The following is a 21185-nucleotide window of genomic DNA, read 5'->3' as shown; positions in this document are numbered from 1 at the left end:
TAGGTGAGAATCAGGGCTGCTGAGAGCATCATGGGCTGCCAGCTGGAAATGCATCAATTAGAAACTGATCTTCTGATCAGCTGCTTTGCTTTCTTGTAAATCTATCCATGTGCCTTGGGAAAGTGTGTTGAGTTAGTGCATTTTGTTATGCACAGAAATACCTAGTAGCATGGAATGCTATAAAATAGATGTATTTGAAACAAATTCAGAAGTAAAGCAATAAAAGGCTTGGCAATTGACTCTTTCCTCCTAGGTTAATTTAAAAAAGTCATAAGAATTTGAAGGATTCATAGAATCATCTAATGGTTAAGGTTGGAAAAAAATTCTGTGATGATTGAATCCAGCTGTTAACTCAGCACCACTGTATTCACCACTGAACTGTGTCTCTAAGTGCCACATCCACATGCCTTTTGAGTACCTCAGGGATGGTGATTTTGCCACTTCCCTGGGCAGCCTGTTCCAATCAGCCTGATCACCTTTTCAGGATTTTTCCTAATTCCTTTCCTAATTCAGGATTTTTCCTAATTCTGGTGCAACTTGAGGTCATTTCCTCTTGTCCTGTCATTTGTTAGCTGGGAGAAGAGATTGGCATTCATCTTGCTTCACCCTTTTTCAGAGAGCACAGAGATGTGGAGTTGTAGATAAGCTATTTCCTGACCTTCTCCAGGCTAAACAACCCCATCTCCCTCAGCTGCTCCTCATCAGACTTTTGCTCCAGACCCTTCCCCCAGTTCCATTGCCCTTCTCTAGACTCTCTCCAGCACCTCAATGTCCTTCTTGTAGTGAGGGGCACAGAACTGAACCCGGATTTGAGGTGTGGCCTCACCAGTGCCAAGTACAGGGGATGGATGATCTCTGCCCTGGCCCTGCTGCCACTCCATTGCTGAGCCAGGCCAGGATGCCATTGGCCTCTTGGCCACCTGGGCACTCTGTGGCTCATGTTCAGCTGCTGTTGAGCAGCACCCCCAGCACCTTTCCCTCCAGGCATCTTTGCAGCCACTCTGCCCCAGGCTGTAGCTGCAGGGGTTGTTGTGAGCAAGGGCAGGAGCAGGCCCAGGCACTCGGCCTTGTTGGACCTCAGAGCTCTGGGCTCTCCCCATCAGTGCAGCCTGTGCAGATGCCCCTGCAGAGCCTTCCTGCCCTCCAGCAGCTCAACACTGCCACCCAGCTCGCTGTGTCTGCAGGCTGCCTGAGGGTGCCCTGGATGCCCTCATGTGGGTCATTGATAAAGACATTGAACAGAGCTGTGCCAGCACTGAGCCCTGGGCAGCGCTGCTGGCTGCAATTCCATTCACCAGCAGCCTCTGGGCCCGGCCGTGCCAACAGCTTCACACCCATGCAACGGAGCCCCAGCCAAGCCATGAGCAGCCAGTTCCTGCAGGAGATGCTGTGGGCAGTGGTGGCCAAGGCTTTCCTGAAGTCCAGGTAGGCACATCCACAGCCTTTCACCCATCCACTAAGTGAGTCACTTTGTCAAAAAAGGAGATCAAGTTGGTCAGTCAGGACCTGCCCATGCTGGCTGGGACTGATTTCCCTGGTTGTTCAGCATATGCCCTGTGATGGAACTCAAGGTGATCTGCTCATGACCTCCCCAGCAGTGAGGTCAGGATGATAGTCCTGCAATTCCCTGGATCTTCCTTTCAGCCTTCCTTGTACATAGGTGTTTCAGTTGCTAATCTCCAGTCAACTGAGACCTCCCTGGTTAGCCAGGGCTGCTGGTAAATGTTTGAAAGTGCGTTGTCAAGCTCTTCTGCCAGCTCCCTCAGTAGCCTTGGGTGGATCCCATCCAGCCCCATAGACTTGTGGCTGTCTCAGTGGCATGGCAGGTCACTGACACTTTTCCTCCTGGATTGTGGGGACTCCATTCTGTTCTCTGCTTCTGTCTTCCAGCTCATGTTTTCACTAAAATATGAACTAAAATTGCAACAAGTGGATTTAACCATTCTTCTGTTTGTTTAATGGTTAACAAGAGCAGCAAAATAAAATGTTTTGTGTGATAACTTTTACCTCCTGTTGATGAAAAAAATTGAAAGAGGTTGAGTGTCAGATTTTTAGAACTGTTATGTTGATTGTATGTAACTCGCTATTTTTGTAATTTGTGACTTCATGGATCATGCATTGTAATCTCAAGGAGTTGTTTCTTTCAGTTAAATACTGTTGGGGTTTGGGGTTTTGTTGTTTTTTTTTTTTTTTTCTCCTGTTGTCAAGCAGTATGAAACAGTAATTCTGTGATCAAAATGTACTTTGGAGAATAAAAATGGCTCTGGTAGTGTGTCATGCTGGGTATATGCACCTTGACAGGGAATTCAAGCTTCCAAACACAACATTTTGCATATGTGGCTGATGCCTGTTGAAAATCTTGAAATACATGAATGTCAGGGAAGTATCAAAACAAACTTGAGCAAGAAATCTGCCTGCATTACTACCAACATAAAATTAGTCTGTTTCAAGTGTATGCTTTCTTTCCTTCTGTCCTTCCTTCCGTCCTTTTTGAAGTAAGGCCTTCAGTTGGACTTCCACTCTGATTTGTAGCCAGTGTAGATAATGCCACCTCCCAGATAAGGTATTTATACCCTTTATATCCTTTCCTGACCACCTGTCCGTGTTCCTATTGCATTTGTTATCTGACATTGGTTGTGTAGTCTTCTGGAAAGGTGGCTCAAAGAAATTATCTGACTGAAAAAAAAAAATTATGTTGCTGGCTAGGATTTCCATATAGTCTATTGAATGCTTTTCCCAGAGCAAGGAAGACAGTAGAAAGGACACAGCAGGGGATGGTCAGTGATCTTCTTCTGGCAGCACAGTGCAATTACGCTACCTTAAAGTGAGCCTGTAGTAAAGTCAGCTGGAACTGCAGCTTGGTGTCTTGGCTGGCTTTAAGGAACTGTGGTCCGTTTAATCTGCTGTAGATCTTGTGTTATTTAGGTTAACAGGTCACATTGAAAGAAACGTTTTATTGCCTCATTGCAATGCTGGGAATTCAGTCCTGCAGGATTTTACTTGGTTGACAGTCATTATTCAGGTGAATGGTTCCAATGGCCTAGCTTGGGCCACAATTCAGTAAATTACGTGCGCAAGAATTCTTTGACCTTTATTTTCTTATAACAAGAGACAGCATATAATGGGTGTCTGCAGATGATGCTTTATGAATGTGCTCCAAATTTTCAGAACCCTGAGGGAAGAACAATGTTATATTCCTATTACTATTTTTCTTCTCTCCTGCATGTATAGTCTTGTCCCCATCTCTCTTTTATCTTCCCTATTTACTGTTGCCTTTTTCTCTTTCCCTTAATTTCAACATGAATAAGGTAGTCTCTTGGATTGAACCAGTTTCTCTGTGCCTTTCCAGTTGAAAAATTGGTAGAGCTAGGTTTACCAAAAAGACTTGAAAAATGATATTTGTATAATGTTACCTAATGCTGGTTAAGGTAGCTCTTAGTCCTGGTTAAAATGGAAAAGCATATTTATCTAGAACAGAGGAAGAGCACTTTATACCACAATGCAGTGGAGCCAAGTTGGACTGTAACTGATTCAGTATGGGAAGCTGGAATTATTTAGCTCCTTGTTTTACTTTGGTCTTCCATTCTTGCGACTTTTTTCTGATGGATATCTTTAGTGGGGTTTTTTTTGGTTTTTTTTTTGGTTTTTTTTTCAATTATTTCAGTTTTTTATTTCTTCTTGATTATTGTTCCTTTTTAATAACGTTGAGGGGATAAAAAGTTTCTTTTTCTGCATGGATCTTGTATGCTTCTGATTTTAGTTCTCTGCTGGGTGATGTTTTAAAGACTGGACTCCTCAGGAGGCAGTGGGTTTTTCATCAGACCCAGGCAATCTCAGTTTGCCTGAATGCTAAAGTATAGGATCAGTCTTTGTTTACTTAATTAAGTTGCTGTTTATGTAGCTCAGAAGTGAGTTGTGACAGTCACGCTGTCAGACTCTTCCAGCTTCACAGCTCTGAGATTGGTTTCACTTTAGTCCTCTACAGGAGACCTCATAGTCTAAAGCCATTCCTGCTGAGAGTTCACCCCAATTCTGCATGGTCAGAACTTAGTCTCCATGAACTTAGTCTCTTCCACTGAAGAGCTGCAAAAATGAGATGTCCTTACACTCTCTAAGGACAGGAAGGAAAAGGATGATGTCATTTTCTACAACTTCATTGTGTTCCTTCAGCCAGTGTTTGTCTCTTCACTCTCTTCAGATCTAATTCAGCTGCCTGTACCTACAGCACCATGTGTGCTGCTGCATCTCCCTGTGTTGGACTGGTGCCCTTTAGCACACCAAAGGACATGGTTATTCTCTAGGGTCACAATCAGCCTCTGTAGTGTTCACATTTGTGCTGCTTAACCTGATGATGTTTATCTGAATTGTTGATCAGTTGTAGCAGCTTGCCTTATTTGTGCTGTGGTGTCTTGTAGATGTTGTATCTGCCCCTGCTACCTACTCCCTCTGCCCTGCACAGCTGGTTTAGAAGTTCCCCACAGTGTTTCTGAATGCTCAGACAATAAGTCTGTGTCATAAATCTTTGCCAGAGATAAGACTTATAACACACAACTGGAGAAAAGAGCTGTGTCATGGCCATGTGCTCAAATATTAGAGACTGTCTGTATGGATCATCAGAGTATTCTATATACTGTGTTGCATCATCAACCTGCATGATAAAAGGATCAAAATACTATTCCATCCATTTTAGAGCTAGTAATAAAGTGTTAGTTTAAAGAAAAAAAAATTCTCTGCTAGTTACTTGTCTCAAGGCAAGAGATTCACTGTTTCCCACCTGGCAAAGCTCCTGGTTTTACTACATGGTGTGTATTGAAGCTTGGCAGAGTGGAAATGGGTAACAGAATCTGAGAGTGTGGAGGCTGGGAAGGAGTTAGGTTCCTGATGCAGAGAAAGGCAATAGAAGGGCTTGGGGTAGCTATGTGCCCTGTTAGCTTACTAGGGTGCTACTTTATTGCAGATTGTAGCCAGATTTCATGGCACCAGAAGTGCTCTGTGTCGTCGAACTGCGAATATCTCTGCAGAGTTACCAGCTCTCAGCGCCACGAGAGATGAGTGTGATTCTGCACTCAAGTTTTGCGCTCAAGTTTTCTTCCACTGTCAAAACTTCCACCTCCACTTCAGTTTTCTGTCTTGCATCTTCTCTGACTTGTTGCAGCCAGGACTGCAGAGGATTAATGAGAGACCTGAGTCCTTGCAGACAAAGACAAATAAATCAGATGAAGCTGATGAGACTGAATGGAGCATGCTTAACTCTTCGGCATAAAGGACTGGCTCAAGTCATTGCATCTTAGTGTCCTGTGATCGTTTTGATTTATTTTGTGGTAAAGTTTGCACAAGAAGCTTGCTAATTCTTTAATTCCTGGTGCTGCAGTGCTGTGGCTCCCTGCCTTCAGTTTTGCTGATGCAACTGTTTGTGGAATTGTACTTAAATTGCATCACTGATATGAAATTAATTAAAAGGTTAAAAAGTTTATTTCATTCTATTTCACTGATCTGTACTAAGGGGCAGCCCAGCAGATAGTTGTGTCAGTAGCTGAGGGAGTGGTGGAGGGAGAAATTAATGAGGGGGAGGTGAAAGGGAGAATAGAACCTCCTAAACTGGTTTTGCCACTACTGAAAATGTATGTCAGACTTCCATAGGCTTGCAGAGGTGGGGCAAGGCAGAATCTGTTAACAGCTTCTCTTCTCTCAGTTATATCATCTCCTCTCATTGGCTTTAAGCTGCCAGCTTGCAGCTTTGGGTTGGGAACCAACTTTATTGCACTGTGACCATCAATGCATACCAGGCTTCTTTCTTTAGGAATCTAGTTCAGTGTATGAGACATTCGCTGAAATGAAACTGTTGTTACTGTGTGTCTCTCAGCACTTCAGTATTTAATATTTGGAGAGCTGAAGTGTTAAGATACAGCTCACAAATATACTGAATATGTAGGATTTTGTTTAAAATGAACTGAGCAGTTCATTTCAGTGTCTTGACTAAAAAAAAAAAACAAAAACAAGAAGAAGTAATGATCCAAGTTTGCAGGCAACTTGCAGAATGATTAAGATGTTTTCAGCCACTTTTGTATCTAAATTTCACATAGACTTAATGCTGACTTTCAATAAATTGCTGATCATTTTTGTGAAAGTGTGAGAGAGATGAGTGAAGCAAAAGACAAAAGGCTACAATTCTAAAGATTCTTCTTTCAGTGTGCAGCTCTCATACCAGTGCACTGAGAAAAAATAAGTTTTTTTCTATTTTATCCTCTATGAAAGCCTCTTTGCTCTAATATAATTTTTTTACAGGTTAAGAAAGATAGTACTGCAAATTTCTTACAGGTTAAGACAGTCCTCAAGATATACTTTAGCCATATGAATTTCAGGAATGGAATTTCTAGTTCCTCAAATAAGTTTGCACAATCTGTTTCTGAGGTACTGCTAGCATCATAGGCTCCTTTATCTGCTGTCAGTTAGCTGGTAATGGAAAATAGCTCTGTTCAGGGAACAGTGAGAGCAGGTGTCCCACTCTGTTTGAAGGATATGGTGTTAAGTTTGCATCTGATGATCTTGATTTGCTTAAGATTATTAGGTTTCTATGCTCTGAGTTGTCCCTAATCTGGAAATATATAAAGGTTATAATATGGTCATTCCTAGGTTTGGGATCCCCTATAGTGGTGTTCCTGTGCTTGTAATGTGGAGCACTTGGAGTGTGGGTCAAATCTAGTAATTTCTGTCATCTCTTTGCATGCTCTAGGACACAAAGATAAACATGATATTAGGAGCTTGATAGGAGGCAGTGATAGCAGAAAAACTGTTCTGTTGTGATCCTGGTGTATGTTGGAAGAATATTACATCATAGGTGACTTTGACCCAGGACTAGAAGGGACACTATCCAAGTTTGCAAGTGATAAAAAACTCGCAGGAGCTGTTGAATCCCTTGGAGGCAGGGAGGCCCTGCAGAGAGAACTTAATAAATTAGAGGAGTGGGCAGTCCATAACAGTATGAAGTTTAAGAAGGGCAAATGCCAGACTCTGCACCTGGGATGGGGTAACCCTGGGTGTACAGCCAGACTGGGCAATGAGAGGCTGGAGAGCCAGCCCTGTGGAGAGGGACCTGGGCGTCCTGGTCCGTGGCAAGTTGAACCTGAGCCAGCAGTGCCCTGGCAGCCAGGAGGGCCAACCCTGACCTGGGGGGCATCAGGCACAGCATGGCCAGCAGGGCAAGGGAGGGATTGTCCTGCTCTGCTCTGAGCTGGGGCGGCCTCACCTCGAGTGCTGGGGGCAGTTCTGGGTGTCACAATATAAAAAGACACTTAACTGTTAGAGTGCCCAAAGGAGGGCCATGAGGATGGTGAAGGGCATTGAGGGGAAGCCTGTGAGGAGCAGCAGAGGTCTCTTGGGTTGTTCACCTTGGAGGAGACTAAGGGAGAACATGATTGGAGCCTACAACTTCCTCCAGGGGAAGAGGAGGGTCAGGCACTGATCTCTTCTTTGTGGTGACCAGTGACAGGACCTGAAGGAATGGCCTGAGGTTGTGTCAGGAGAAGTTTAGGTTGGATATTAGATAAATGTTCTTCACCTTGACTGTGGTTATACACTTAATAGGCTCCCCAGGGAAGTGGTCACAGCTCCAGGAGTGCTGACAGAATTCCAGAAGCATTTGTACAATACTCTCAGGCACATTGAGGCGACTCTTGGGGTGGTGGTATGCAGGGTTAAGAGTTGGGCCTTGATGAACCTTGTGGGTCCCTTGCAACTCAGCTTATTCTGTCATTTTGTGATCAAACTGCTTATTTCTAGACACGTGTTTTTGCTACAGTTGTCAACTTCTGACCTCCTTTTTCTTAGACAGAAAGTGTGGTTGGTTTTTGTCTCTCAGGATAAGTGGCAGCCAGCAGAGACTGTAGCCAGCCAAAGCTATGTGCACCTGTGCTGGTCATATCCACAGCACTTCTTCATGATTGACCATCTTGGTCAATACAGAGAGCCTAGGACAAGGAAATACAGTAAAGACTTTTGGACTATGTCCAAGCAAATTGGCATTTAAGTCTACCCTGTGCTGTAGTTTTTGGAGGCTTGTCTCCAGAATTCCAGGGTGTGAAACCCAGGAAGAAAATTGGAGGTAGAACTGCAAGTAGCTTTAATGTGTGTCATAGTTTCAAGATCTGGAGGAGAAAGCTTTATTTTTCACAAAATAACATTAATATTCAAGTAAAGGTTAAGGGAAAACACACCCATTCACTTGTAAAGAATGGTTGCTTCCTTAATATCAGATAACAGTTTTAATGTGTGTGGTTTCTTTTTCAATGCCTCTGTGATCATTCCATTTTTTTATTTTACTTTTGCTTTTTTTCCTAGAGATGTGAATTATGCCCTCATAAGGATGGTGCTTTAAAGAGAACAGATAATGGGGGTAAGTTTTATTCTTGCTTTTTGTGAACTCTCTTATTTTGTATGAGGGAAGTAAATCTGTGGAAAAAAATTATAGGGATCCTAAACATAAAAGAAAACACTGACTGCTTGGGAAAGAGATAACTGTTTTAGAGTAACCCTTATTTGTCCACTTCAGGTTCAATTTACTTTGAGGACATCTGTCATTATTCTTGGTTTTGTTTTTACGAAAAAAGTTACAATAGAAAAACTGCATTTTAACGTAAGATTTAATGGGTAAAATGGATGAATTTTATGTGTATTTAGTTGGAGCCTGAGCATTACAGAAAGCTGTTGAAAGTGCACCATTCATGGAGGAAAGTGGAATTTTTATGTCTATAGCCCAGACTGAATGCACCAGTGCATTTTCAAAGGTTGACTCTTTCATGCCTGATTTACTAATAGGTTCTGTAACAAAGAAGTTAGAGCTGGAAAGTTGCAGTAGTGATTACCTCTCCCTTGCATCTTCCTAATTTCACTGTTCAGGTTATCATCAGTTCTGCTCCTGCTGAGTAGAACTGCTAGACAAAGTCTCCACTGAATATCCTGGCTTGATTATATTTATACTAATAGCTGGGTGATATGAGTGTAAAATTTCAATTAACTTTTGAATCACTTTTGGAATGCTGCCTTCTCTCTCTGGTAGATACTTCTAAATTCCCATCCATCATGTATCTGTAAATAGCCTGGTTACTTTGATACTGAGCCTTTTCTCTTGTGAGAGGAGAAAGTATGATCTGTATTCTGGAATTCACTTGGACAGTCTATGGAAATTGTATTCTGCAGATTCTATGCTGTGTACATGATATTCTAGCTAATTTGTATCTTAACATAGTGTTGATGCAGCTTTGCTATTTCTGTTGCAGTTGAATTGCAGGAACACAGGGCCTGCTCATGTTTGTGCTGATCTATCCTTTCCCTTGTGTACCTTTGACTGCTCTGTTCATATCTATCTATCTATCTATGCTCTAGGTTTACCATTTTAGTGTCAACTGACTCAAACACATCACTCAATTTAATACCCAGTACTTAAGTCTTATTCCTCTTCTTTATTATTCCTCTCATGTCAATACATGCAATGTTGAATTAATTTCTTTAGAAATGGCAGCTGGGCACTTTACTTTTAGGAAATAGTAATAAGAAAGCCTCAAACGTCTTGAAATATACAGGAAAATTTGTGAAGTATGAAGTAGCTGAGGTGTGTTCTAGTTTTATACTTAAAGTAGTATTTGGGAATGCTTTGCTATTATGCTGTGGTGGTCTTGAAACTTTCTTAGCATGAAGTCTTGAGAACTTACTTTGATAGCGTGCATCAATGATGTGAGCATCCTGTTAGTTATCTCTCTTATGGCTCTATTAATTGTAATTATTAGTTCTTGGCTGAAAGTGAATTACTCTATAAGATTGAAATGCTTTAAGTTTCAATAGCAAAGATATAACACTGTACTATAATTTTAATACCCAAGTGTTTTCATCAGTGAAAATTTCATACTGAATATTTCATAGTTGAGATGCATAGGAATTTATATTTTCTTCTGAAAACACCCAGCCTCTTGTCCATGGTGTTGAAACAGCAAATTCTACTTTATGGACCAAATGTTTTTTAAATAATAGCTTTACAGGAGGATGTGCACCTTGGAAAATACTTTGACTGGTGTTGCATTTCAGAAATCTGAATTCTTACCTGAAATTTTCCTTTCATAAAGTTGCCTAACAAGATTGTACTAGAAGATTTTTAGACTTAAAGAAATACTGTTGAAGATCAGATAATGGGCTTGCCAGTTGAAATGGCGTTTTAAGTAGGTTAATACTTATTTTTTTTAATGCTGTTAAGACCTTTTGTTGCCAAGTGAATCATAAAAAGATGCAGGTATTTGAGAAGAAACTTGGAAACAAACATTTTTGGTAAAATCTTGTAAGGATCTAGCTTTATAAATTTGTAATTATGCAGTCTTTCCCAAAGTATAGAGATAATTAAATGGTTTTAACTTTTCAGGACAAGAGAAGAAATTGCTGATTTTAAGTCAGTGATAGAAGGTTTTTCTTCTTTCTGCCTTCTGGCAACAAATAACTTCATTTTGTAGCCAAAAAAAACCAGTGTGCTTTTTATTTTGAATATGCAGATAGTTTAGCCCACACATGGCCTGCTGCTCCTGTAGGTTTTTTTTTTTTTTAAGTCTTCTAGATATTTGCTTTATAATAAGGTGAAGGACTGTGTTTTGGGCATTGAAGGTACCATATTTTCTTTTATGTTTGGAAGATTAATGGGCTACTGAGCTTTTACTGTAGTGCTCTGTGATTTTCATAACCTGCAGTAAGATGCTGTTACTGCAGTGGGGGTCCTTGCTATACATTGTTTCCTCCTCCTTTGTGATGGTACTTGTTTTTAAAACTTTTCCTTTTTTTTTCTGCCCTACATTCTTTTTCAGCTGCATGAAAACTTCCCTGACCTAGCTGCCCATGCTAATGCTGATAGGAGGAATGGCCAGGAGGGTTCTTTTAGCAGCAACCTGTATATGATCTGTCTTAAGTCAGTTGCACAGCTTTAACTGAAGGCAGCCTAATCTTAGGGCTCTTCTGTAATGGTGTTGTCTTGCCTTTAAGAACTCTGGGGCACTGCATGTATGGCAGTAGTCTGGGAATCAAACTCGTGTTGTTTAGAAGTATTATTAACTGACTATAACTATAATTAATTGACTATATATTATGGTAGCATATGGTGTGGTTGTGTTGGTATTTTGTGAGTTTTTTGTCCCTCTCTCCCACCTCCCCACACAGTGCAAGGTTCCTTTGTATGCATTCTTCCTCCTGCTGCCCCTCCTTTTATTGGCCTGTTCCTGCTTATCTGACCTTTTAGAGATCACCGTTTTTTTAGATTTTATATTTCTGTTTGGAGTTTGGCTCTGCCTTAGTTGTGCTTATCAGGTTAATGTGGGTCCTCTAGTGTCATCTATGGCAAATACAGAGTTACAGTTTTCAGTGATTTCTGAAATACAGCATTATTGGAGAGTGCTGTCATGGATTTTACAGAGAACTTGAAAGTGACAGCTTGAGATAGTAATAGGAGAGGAACATGTCATGGAGGCCAAACAACATTTGTCCTGCTCTCTTTGACACTATGAACTAGATTCTTGAGAAGGCTCTTCTTTGCCCTCTCAGAATAGTTTCCTAACCTACAAGCATTTATGCTTTGGGACTTCTTGCTCCAGACATGGTATTTTTGTATTTGATGGAAGATGAGTCCATCACACTACTGAAGTGTTCCCTTCTGTATAAAGTATAAGTTTAGTGTCCATGCGTGGCAAGGCTGATCAGTAGGATGTGTCCACGAGTTTCTTTTGAACCTGGTACCTCATGGTTTTATTTGATCAAATTTGATACTTGGTATTTGCAAACTGGGATGGCAAGGGTCAGTTATTCTGTGCTCACCTTTCCAATAGCTCTTCCCATAACCTTTTTGGGTATGCTGGAGAGTACACAGATGACTGCCTGTTCTTGGCTTGGTGATGGTGGCTACTGGTGATGTTATCAGAACCTGAAGTGATCCCATAGAGATAATGGAGTCTGGATTTGTGTGGGGTATGTCCTAGTCTGCTTCAGTGTCCCTCCTATGCTTTCCATTGTCAGAGACTTAAAGTGACCTTGGGCAGGAACAGCTAAGGTCTGTTTGCAGGTGCTTGTTCAGTCTCTGCACTGTGTGAGAATGGCTATTCTGCTCCTGCACTTACACAGATCCTAGAAACAATACTCTTAGATTTAGCTGAGTGGAGTCTGACTACTATCTGTGGTGTGGCTTATCTGTCAATGGGCTTATCTGTCCTAAGGATTGTTAAGAGTTGAGTGTATTTAGCTATACATTTGATTTAATTAAGTTTTAAGAGTAATAGGACATTGCATAGTTATGAGCAGGATGTTTGTCAGAAACTTTAGGAATAAGCTTTGAATAAGTTTTAATACTTTGTTTGCCTAATACCTATGACTGTCTTAGGGCTATGGTTAAGTTTTGTGAGCAAAAAATAATCCTTCCTGCATATGGACTTTGTTTTTACATAAACATGAGGACTTTTCCTGTGTTCAGAGACTGAAATTACATAAACTCCATTAGGCTATTACCTGTGTGTTTATTTTATTTTATTTTATTTTATTTTTTTATTTTTATTTATTCTTTCCTTATTGATATTAAAAGTAGAAAAGGAAGATTGACTTGAAAAAGCAACTTTTCTTTCTGAATATTTTTGTTGACAGAATTCCTTGATGAATTTGGTTTTCATGTTCATGTTGTGGTTTTAAACATGACTAAATATAAAAGTTTTTTAAAATGAGAAAACCTGATGCGTATATGAGTTGCTTATTGATTTGCTGTCTTACATGTAAGAAGGCTATTGAAAGATTAATTTTCCTTTAGCTTGGTGGATTGGTAAGTGGATTAGTAGTTGGATAAAATATAAACACATTTTTGGAAAAACAGAGATGTAACAAGTGAGCATTTGTTTGAAAACACTTGAGAACTATTGGCATTTGACAGTTTTGGGCCTTTCAGTTCATAATATTTCCTAAACTGTTGCAGTAATTTCCTTTGGATTTTTGACACTCAGTGAGGAGGAAATAAAATCATGACCATTTGGACTGATTATAGCTTTTTGAATCCCAGTTCTTTTATCTTCTCATAGTACTGAGTATGCATTCTGTTTTTTAAGCAAATTGTTCACTTGTATCTAATATAGTGCATCTCGCATTTAAATAGTTTTCTTGCAGTAATCTTTTTCCACAATTTTCTGCAAGCTTAAAAGGTTGGATTTTGCTATACAAGTTGTTACTTTGAAATCTGATTCCAGTGGATGATGATCAGGAATGCTGTGTAACAGCATTCTTTGTATGACTTTTCACCAAGACTTCTTTCATGCAGCTGCTTGGGGAAAGGCCAGCGAACAATGTGGTGGTTTTATGTCATGGTCCAGACCCTCTTCCCACCCCCTGGCTTAGTGGCAGGATCTCCCAAGTCTATAAAAACATTATATGCTAGGCTTTCCTGTTGCTGTTGTTATTATTAGAATCTCACTGTCTGGTTTACTGTTCTGATGAGTTTTCTTGGTGTTAATGTCTAAGAATGTGGATGGTATAATGTTATATGTACACACTGAGATGTATGCATTTTGGAAGTGCTTACCTACAAATGTTCTGGCCTTTTTGAGCAGATTTACAGCAGTGTGTAATTTTTTTTTACTGGGAAAGAGGAAAAAAGATAATAAATTTAAAATACTGCATTAATAGAAATTAATGTATTACCATATAAAGTATTGTGTATTTATCATTTATATTACTGATAATCACAGTGTATATGTAGAAAAATTTTAAATAGAGTTTTAGGTGCCTATTTACATATTTCTTCCTTTTGTTGTATGAAAGGATTTCTTGAGAGAGGTGGAAGAAACTCAATAATTCCATAGCATGCCAGATAATATGAAAGCTATTAGCTTACTCAGTGGACCTATGGAATTTCATCTGTAGCTGTTTTGAAAACAAACTATTTGTTGTGCTGCAGAGTTATTATTCAAAACAAATCAATTCTTTACTTGAGGTCCAGATTTTTCTAAATGGAGTATTTTGTGAAATTCAGTAGTAGGACTTTGTAGGATGAAGCCTTTTTCTTCATAGACAAATAGTATTTTTTTTACCTTTTAAACAAATTGTCCATTCTATACCAATGAGGAGGTTGGCTACCAACTACAACAGTGAGAGCTGTAGTGGTTAGTGTGGCACCTTCTTTTTACCTGTCTTCAAAGAGTGGATCAAACAATATAATATGAATAATGCCGTATTAACTGTAGCAAACTCTAAATCTTTATTCAGTAGAATAAAGAAAAGACAGTAACTTCAGCTGACAGATTTCTTATCTGCAAGTTTTCTTGTTTTAACAGGAAAGGAAGAGCAGGGTTAAAAATACATGGAATGTCTTAATGAGGAGACACTTAACTAAAGGTTTAAAATAGTGCTTAATCTTTTCCTTTGGCAAAGAGTAACAGTAATGGTCTTAAGTACATGTTTGAAAGGTGAATCCAGCAGAGTTGGATAGAGCTCAGCCTTTGGGTCAGTCAGCAGATCTGATAGTTGTGGAAATGGAGGGTGCAATTTCATGTAATCTAGGATAGCTGTTGACCTCTGCTGAAAGGAGGGGACTGTGGTTTTCCCCTGACTGGGTGTTTCTGCACTGATGGTTTTGTATATGATAATCATGTGACCTCAGTGTGGATTGCTTCAAACCATTGACTCATCTTGCTCAAAGGTAAACCATTAAGTTTCCCACAAATTCAGTAATAAGATTAATGAAAAAAATTATTTGCCCTGCTACACAGCAAACTCATACTGCAAGGAGAGGACAAGGATGTACAGTTGAAAGTGAACAGTGAGATCCTGCTTTTCAGTGACAATCTACAGCTGAAATGGATTGAGGTATATCCTAATTATCCTAATGGACAACTTAAAGCAACCCCCATAAGAAACTAACATTGCAATAAAGATTTTTTCCATGCTAGAATAATACATACATTCTCTTGGTTTGGGAGTGAGCTGTAGTTACAAACAAAGTAAGATTTCTTTAATGAAATGTGATGGACTCTTTAGGAACTTAGAATACATAAACAAATTTTGCTCTGACATTGCTGCATGGTTTGGGGACAGTGATAATATCCCAGAGCTCTTGTGCTACCAGGCTGGTTCTGTGGCTGGAGTTCAGTGTGGCTTCACAATGCTGGTCTCCACAGTGCCTTACTGCTCTGCTGCACAGCTTCAGCAATGTCTGTGGCTCGTAGGGAGTCCCTGCTCTGTGCCTCTTAGCTCATCAGCAAGACATGAGCTTCCCCTCTTGTGGATGGTAGGATGGGTTATATGTTTGTTGCTGTTATTTTATTGTGAAGTCAAAGACGATGAAAACAAGGCTTGAAAACTTGCACTGGAAGGCAGTTTAGATGGGTAACATACTGTGTATTATTTATGTTCCTGGGTTTTCTTTGTTAATTTACTTTGGTAGAGTTTACTTCTACTTGTAGAGCTCTCTGTTGGCAACAGTCTTGTGTTTGCTGATGGTAGAATTGCTAGGAATTACTTTTCTCTGTCACATTGGGATAACAGATCAACTATTTATTTTCAGCTAGGGGTCTGAAGTCTGAGCTTTGTTACTCTGAACATTAGTGAATAAAATTCTGCCTGCTAAGTATGTACTGCTAGGCTTGCACTGAGTTAAAAATCAGTAAGGCACAATAAATAAAAATCTGAGTGATGATTGGTAACATTTGGATAGATTCTGTGGTGGTAAAAATACATTTAAGTGAAATGTTGCAAGTCTCATATGGTGTATTTAAACTTTGAAGACTTTTCAGCATGAATTTCCAGTTTTTGATATTGGAAAAAATTAGTTTCATTAGTGTTATCAAAGCAGATCTCAGAGTTGCTTTATATGTGGTTTTTCATGTTGTTTGAAAGTTGGTAGAATTTTTTTTTCTAAGATATTTCCAAAGGAAAATGCCTTAGTTATATTTGTATGATGTTTTCTTAGAAAGCACACTGGATTTTTTTGTAAAAGGTAAGCAGCATTTCCCAAAGTTACTGATCTTGAAAGTGCAGTTGAAGTAAGTATTTTTAACTTAGTCTATCACCAATAAATAAAAACTAAAAACTATGTTTTACACTTTCTGGATGGAGACACTGATTGTTGTAGAATCTTGGGTTTTTTGGAAGCAAAAGAGGCAGTGAATGTGTCAGCTCCATCGTAGCCTGAGGGGTTTTCTTTCGCAGTTTCAGAGAAAACAATTCTAGTAAGAATGCACAGAAATAGGCAAACTTGATGGCTAATTTGAATCCTTATGATATGTTTCTTAGGCTTTCTAGTTGAAAACCAAGAAATTAAGTTCATTTTAAAGCAAGCAAGGCAAGCAATATCATCTGGTAAAAATACTACTATTGAGAAGGCACATATGTCAAAAGGCCACAGTTTTGAAGATTGAAAAATAAATAAAATTTAAAAAATCTGAATATAAGGAAAAATTTTAACAACATTTTGCAAGCTGACAGTATCTCTATTTGCAAAAACATGTGTCCTGCCCTCTCTTCCAGTTAAAGTTGTCCTGAAAGTGAGATGAAACCAAAAGTACATTGGATATAAGGAGTTCAGTGGGGATAGTAAGAGTTTGTTAGCAATTACTGCAAGTTTCATAAGTAAAATTTAAAAAGCAAGTACTAGTCCGTGGCCATTTGTCTGGATTCAAATCATACACAACTGAAGTGAATGGAAGCTTATCATTGATTTAAAGAGTAAATTATATCGTTTATGGAGATGGGTTTAATGAACACATTTGGAACAAAAGTGATCTCAAAAATCTCATGGGTTCCTGGCTAAATTTGAAAAACAGTTAAGAAAAAATAGGAATATCTTGCTGTTATTTCTGTGCAATGTTTGGGTGAAGAGGAAAGCTGATAAAATAGTTTCAGTTGCAACAGAAACTAGGGAGAATGTTTTGGATGTTTTTGAATGCGTATAACAGTGCTGTTGGAGTTTTTATTTTATAATTTAAAACATGGGTATACAATGGTATTTTTCACACTTAAACATTGGTAAAGCTTAAAAGGACTGGATTTAGCGATGTTTTTTTTATTCCTGGATGAGAAGGAGGGGAAAGGTGTATAGTTGCTGATGAAATTTTAATTGCCCTAGAATAATGTAGTAAGTGATTTGAATAGGAAGTTTATAGTGCAAACTTTACGGCTTAGATGGAGTAAATGGAAAAATATGTATTTTAAGGTAGTCTTAAATACCACACATCCTTTTAAATGCTTACTTCTCATACAGGCTTCTATGTACAGTTTGGATGGGTGTCTTTAGAATGTTTCTTTGTCCCTGCAGACAAAGAAAGCAGTTATCATCCAGTAGAAAACAGAAGACAAAAGCATTCAACTTTGAACGTGGCAATAGGTCCTTTATTCTGCTGGAACTCTGATCCCTGTGCTCAGCCTGAGTAGTTGTCTGAAAGAGAAGGAAATGTCAGCAGAGGATCAGGAAGGTGTTTTTGCACTGTGTTATATAGTCAGGAACGCTCTCAGTTGAACAAAACATGACAAGTAAAACTGTTTATAGGTTAGTAGCTGATTCTCTCATCAGTGGGACCAAGGACATCTCTCACACGTGGGCTGTAGGCGTCCTTACTTCTGTGCTTATGCGTTGTAGCTATGGTGGCTACTCTCTTGATGCTTGGGAAAATGGTTCTTGTTTGCTTTTTTTCTGTTTTTCTCCTACTCTCTGGTTCTTACATGGCAAAATGGAATCTTCTTGACCTCCCTTAAGTATGAAAGTTTTGTGGAGGAGTCTACAGACCTTGAGTTAACTGTGGAGATTGCGCAGGACCTTTAGACAACCAGTCCTTAACCACATTTGTTATGGAAAAGTATCTTCCTTACTCTTCCTAAAGGGAACTCTCCTTGACACTTCCAGGTCAGCTGAGTGCTGCTCTCTCACAATTCTGTATTTCTTCACCAGTTAAACTTTCGACAAAAGAATATTTAAGAACTTGTGTACAGGGTGTCTTGAATCCAAGTGGATGCTGGTGCTGGAGTTAGGCTTTTTTTTTGGTGTAGGCATTTCAGGCTGGTAACATAAGGGTGCTGCAACCACCCCTCTGGTTAAATTATTGTTGGGCATCATTGTGATTTATTATATTATTGTGATTTTCCAACAAGGCCAGATTATCTGGCATCTGAAGGTGCCAGATGGAAACCAGTGGAAAATGTCCCTTGTCCTCAATTCCGTGGGCACTTATTAACATATGCTCAAAAAGTGTTTTGGTGCTGTGGTGCTTCATTTGTTTCATTATATAGATCCTGGCTTTGGTCTCATGAAAGTTAAAAGCCTGTTACTGGCCACAGCTGTCTTGGATATGTACTTCCTATTTGTAAATAGGAATATATTGTGGTTGGTTTTTTTTTTTTTTTTTTGGATAGTGGTGGAGCACTATTCAGTTAAAGTTGTTCCTGAAACTGATTCCTTATAGTAAAAATTCTTTACCTACCTAAATTTCAGTTCACTTAGTAAGTGATTTTTTTCCCCCTAATGTCTCTGGTATATTTTGTATGTTTACATAATAATTTTCCATTATATGTAACTGTAACTAGAGTACAGACTTAATTACATATGAGGTAAAAGCTTTTGCCATCTGATTATGTGTAGCCAACTGAAGAAGGTTTATTTTTTTTCAAAATTTCAGTGTCACTTTTTTATTGGTTTAATGGCTTTATTAGATAAATGGTGTTTCTATTTGAGTTAATTTTTTGAGAGAACATTTAAAGATAAATATTCATCATTAACACCATATTAACATTTATTTGTCTTTAGTAAGATGATTCTGGCTTAAGGCAGTTTGCAATTCTTAGAAAAGCCCTTATAAATACTCTTTCCCTGAAGATACTTCAAGTAGACAAGTGAACAAAAAAGGTTGTGGTTTTTATAGTTTTTTTTTCCCCTCAATCTGTCTGTTAATGATAATTTTAAAATGGTCTCTTGGAACAGGTTTTAAAAGCAGCTGAAGTTGTCTGTTTATACAGTTTTTTACCCTGCACTTTTATTTGTCTCATGTCTTCTTTACAGAATAATTCTAAAGACTGTTTGTGAATAAAGACAGGGAGCAGCACAGATACTGTATTTAGTAGCAGTTGAAACACTAGAAGGATATGTGTGGTGTTTTTGTAACTGTTGTGTGTGTGTGCACTTTCCATTTTTCATAGAAATTGTAACTACCAGTTTAGTAAATAGAGAGGGGAAACACCAGGTCCCTTGGCAGAAGCTGGAGAAGACTGGTGCTTTAAGAAAAGTATCAGGAATTGCTTAATTGCTTTTTCTTCTAAATACCATTCCAGAGTCTCAACAATACTACTGTGAGCAAGCACAGCTTTGTGTTTAGCACCATTTAAGAGTCAGTACAGTTTGGTGAAGAAATGAAGACCTTTTAGATTCTGTAGAGTAGTTGAAAAGAGAAAATCCAAGATGAAAGCTCAGAATGATCTGCAGTGAGACAGTATATGGTGGGGTTTGTGTTTAATTTTCTTTCTGTTTTTTTTGGGGGGGGTTTATTATTGTTGTTGTTTTTATTTTTATTATAGCATGCATTTGCACAATGATAATTTACTTTGCTTGCCTAATCTAATAACCTGCTAGATTATCTAATTATTTAAGTCTGTCATTTTATGTCCTTAATGTTTGCATACAAGTAAGCCTGGGTAGGAGGAAAGAAGAATTATTTTTAAAGTTTACTGAGGGTCTTGTGACAATAGACTTTAGTTTTCTTCTTGGGGAAGAACAGAATTTGTAGCAGGTGATTAGCTGCACCAAATTCACTTCTGGATGAGATGATGATACTTGTAATAATTCTACTGTTAATGTCAGTGTAGCAATATGTTGGATTAGCTATGTAGCAGCAAATCTACAGTTATGGCATATGGTCCTCCTCTGAAACAAACCAATAGCTCTCAGGATCTCTGTCAAAAAAAGGCTTCCAATTCGTAGGTTTGTTTCTCACTTGGAATTTTCCCCCACCTCCATCCAACCAAATGTCAGACAATTAAGAATATTGGCTTTCTTAAAATGTTGTTAAAGCACAGTATGGTAAATAACTAATCATTTATTGATCCCAATTTAATGAATTAGAATAGGACTGGTTATAGGTATTTGTATTCCTATGAAAAAATGAGTTGGCCACAACTTTATAAATGGAAAAGCAAGAAATTTCATAGAGGGGATGTGAGGGTGTGCATATGTGTTGAAATTTCTATCTACAGAAAGAAACAGGAGTCTATTCAAATCAGAATGATGTTTTTAAAATAAAAATTATACACAGGAGTCTTCTATGATGCTATTCTTGTAAGAATACCAGTTTGGTCAGATGCTGCTTCCTTTTTGCAGGACTTGGAGTAGCTTTTATGCAATGACTGTATTAATCCAAGAAATTAAACAAAATAATCATTTTTCTGTTTGTGTGTCACTGTTTGTATAAATCATTAGTATTTGAATTTCATGGAGTATTACACATATAAATTCTCTCTGACTACATTAAAAAATGTATTACTGATCATCTAAACTTTGGATAACAGAAATGAAATGTAAACATGACTTAAGTGTAATTTATGTCCTTAATATTCTAAACAGTTAAAGTAGTCTGTGGAAAAAAAAGTGTTGTAAAAGGTTCTTTGTACTGTAATTGTACTACATTGAAATTTCCTTTAAGCTTCTAGAAAACATTAAATACAATTATAACTTTTTGTAGGTTGGGCTCATGTGGTTTGTGCTCTGTACATTCCCGAGGTGCAGTTTGCAAATGTTTCTACAATGGAGCCTATCGTGTTGCAGTCTGTTCCTCATGATCGTTACAATAAGGTATAATTCTATGTCTTTTTATATTTAATGTATTTATTTTTAAACTTCTGAAATTTTATGGTATTAAAGTATGCTTCTTAGAATGCACTTTATATAAAATTCCTAAACGTCTGCAGTAATGCTGTAAGTTTTCTGCAATGTCTTTATGATAAATTGAAGAATTAAGAAAGCCGTATTATTAAATTTAGCTGTAAGGTTATCTGCCATCTCTTATTAGTCTTTAGATTAGGGACTGTTTCGGTATTTGAAAATGCCATGATCTTTGAATAACAGTTTATTTTGAAAGGAATCTTGAAATATTTTCTATAAGTTAAAATACTATTGCAGCTTATATGAGATTTTATTATTGATTACCACAAAGTCC

The 21185-nt window shown here is 38.4% G+C and overlaps 1 protein-coding gene across 4 annotated transcripts in view; it reads left to right on the top strand.

Moving 5' to 3' along the window:
* MLLT10 (MLLT10 histone lysine methyltransferase DOT1L cofactor) overlaps positions 1 to 21185 on the top strand; it is a 123988-nt gene that overhangs the window by 14312 nt on the left and 88491 nt on the right. For 3 of the 4 annotated variants that reach the window (XM_054649494.2, XM_054649485.2, XM_054649477.2), the window contains exons 4-5: positions 8338 to 8392; positions 20712 to 20821. In XM_054649494.2, the coding sequence (XP_054505469.1) occupies positions 8338 to 8392; positions 20712 to 20821 (165 nt within the window). The remainder of the gene's footprint in view (positions 1 to 8337; positions 8393 to 20711; positions 20822 to 21185) is intronic. The other variant, XM_054649532.2, reaches the window with a different exon arrangement.

Source organism: Agelaius phoeniceus, chromosome 1 (assembly GCF_051311805.1).
Source record: "Agelaius phoeniceus isolate bAgePho1 chromosome 1, bAgePho1.hap1, whole genome shotgun sequence".
NCBI classification, from domain to species: Eukaryota; Metazoa; Chordata; class Aves; order Passeriformes; family Icteridae; genus Agelaius; species Agelaius phoeniceus.
Note: the sequence above shows the minus strand (reverse complement) of the source record. Positions and strands in the feature narration are given on the sequence as shown.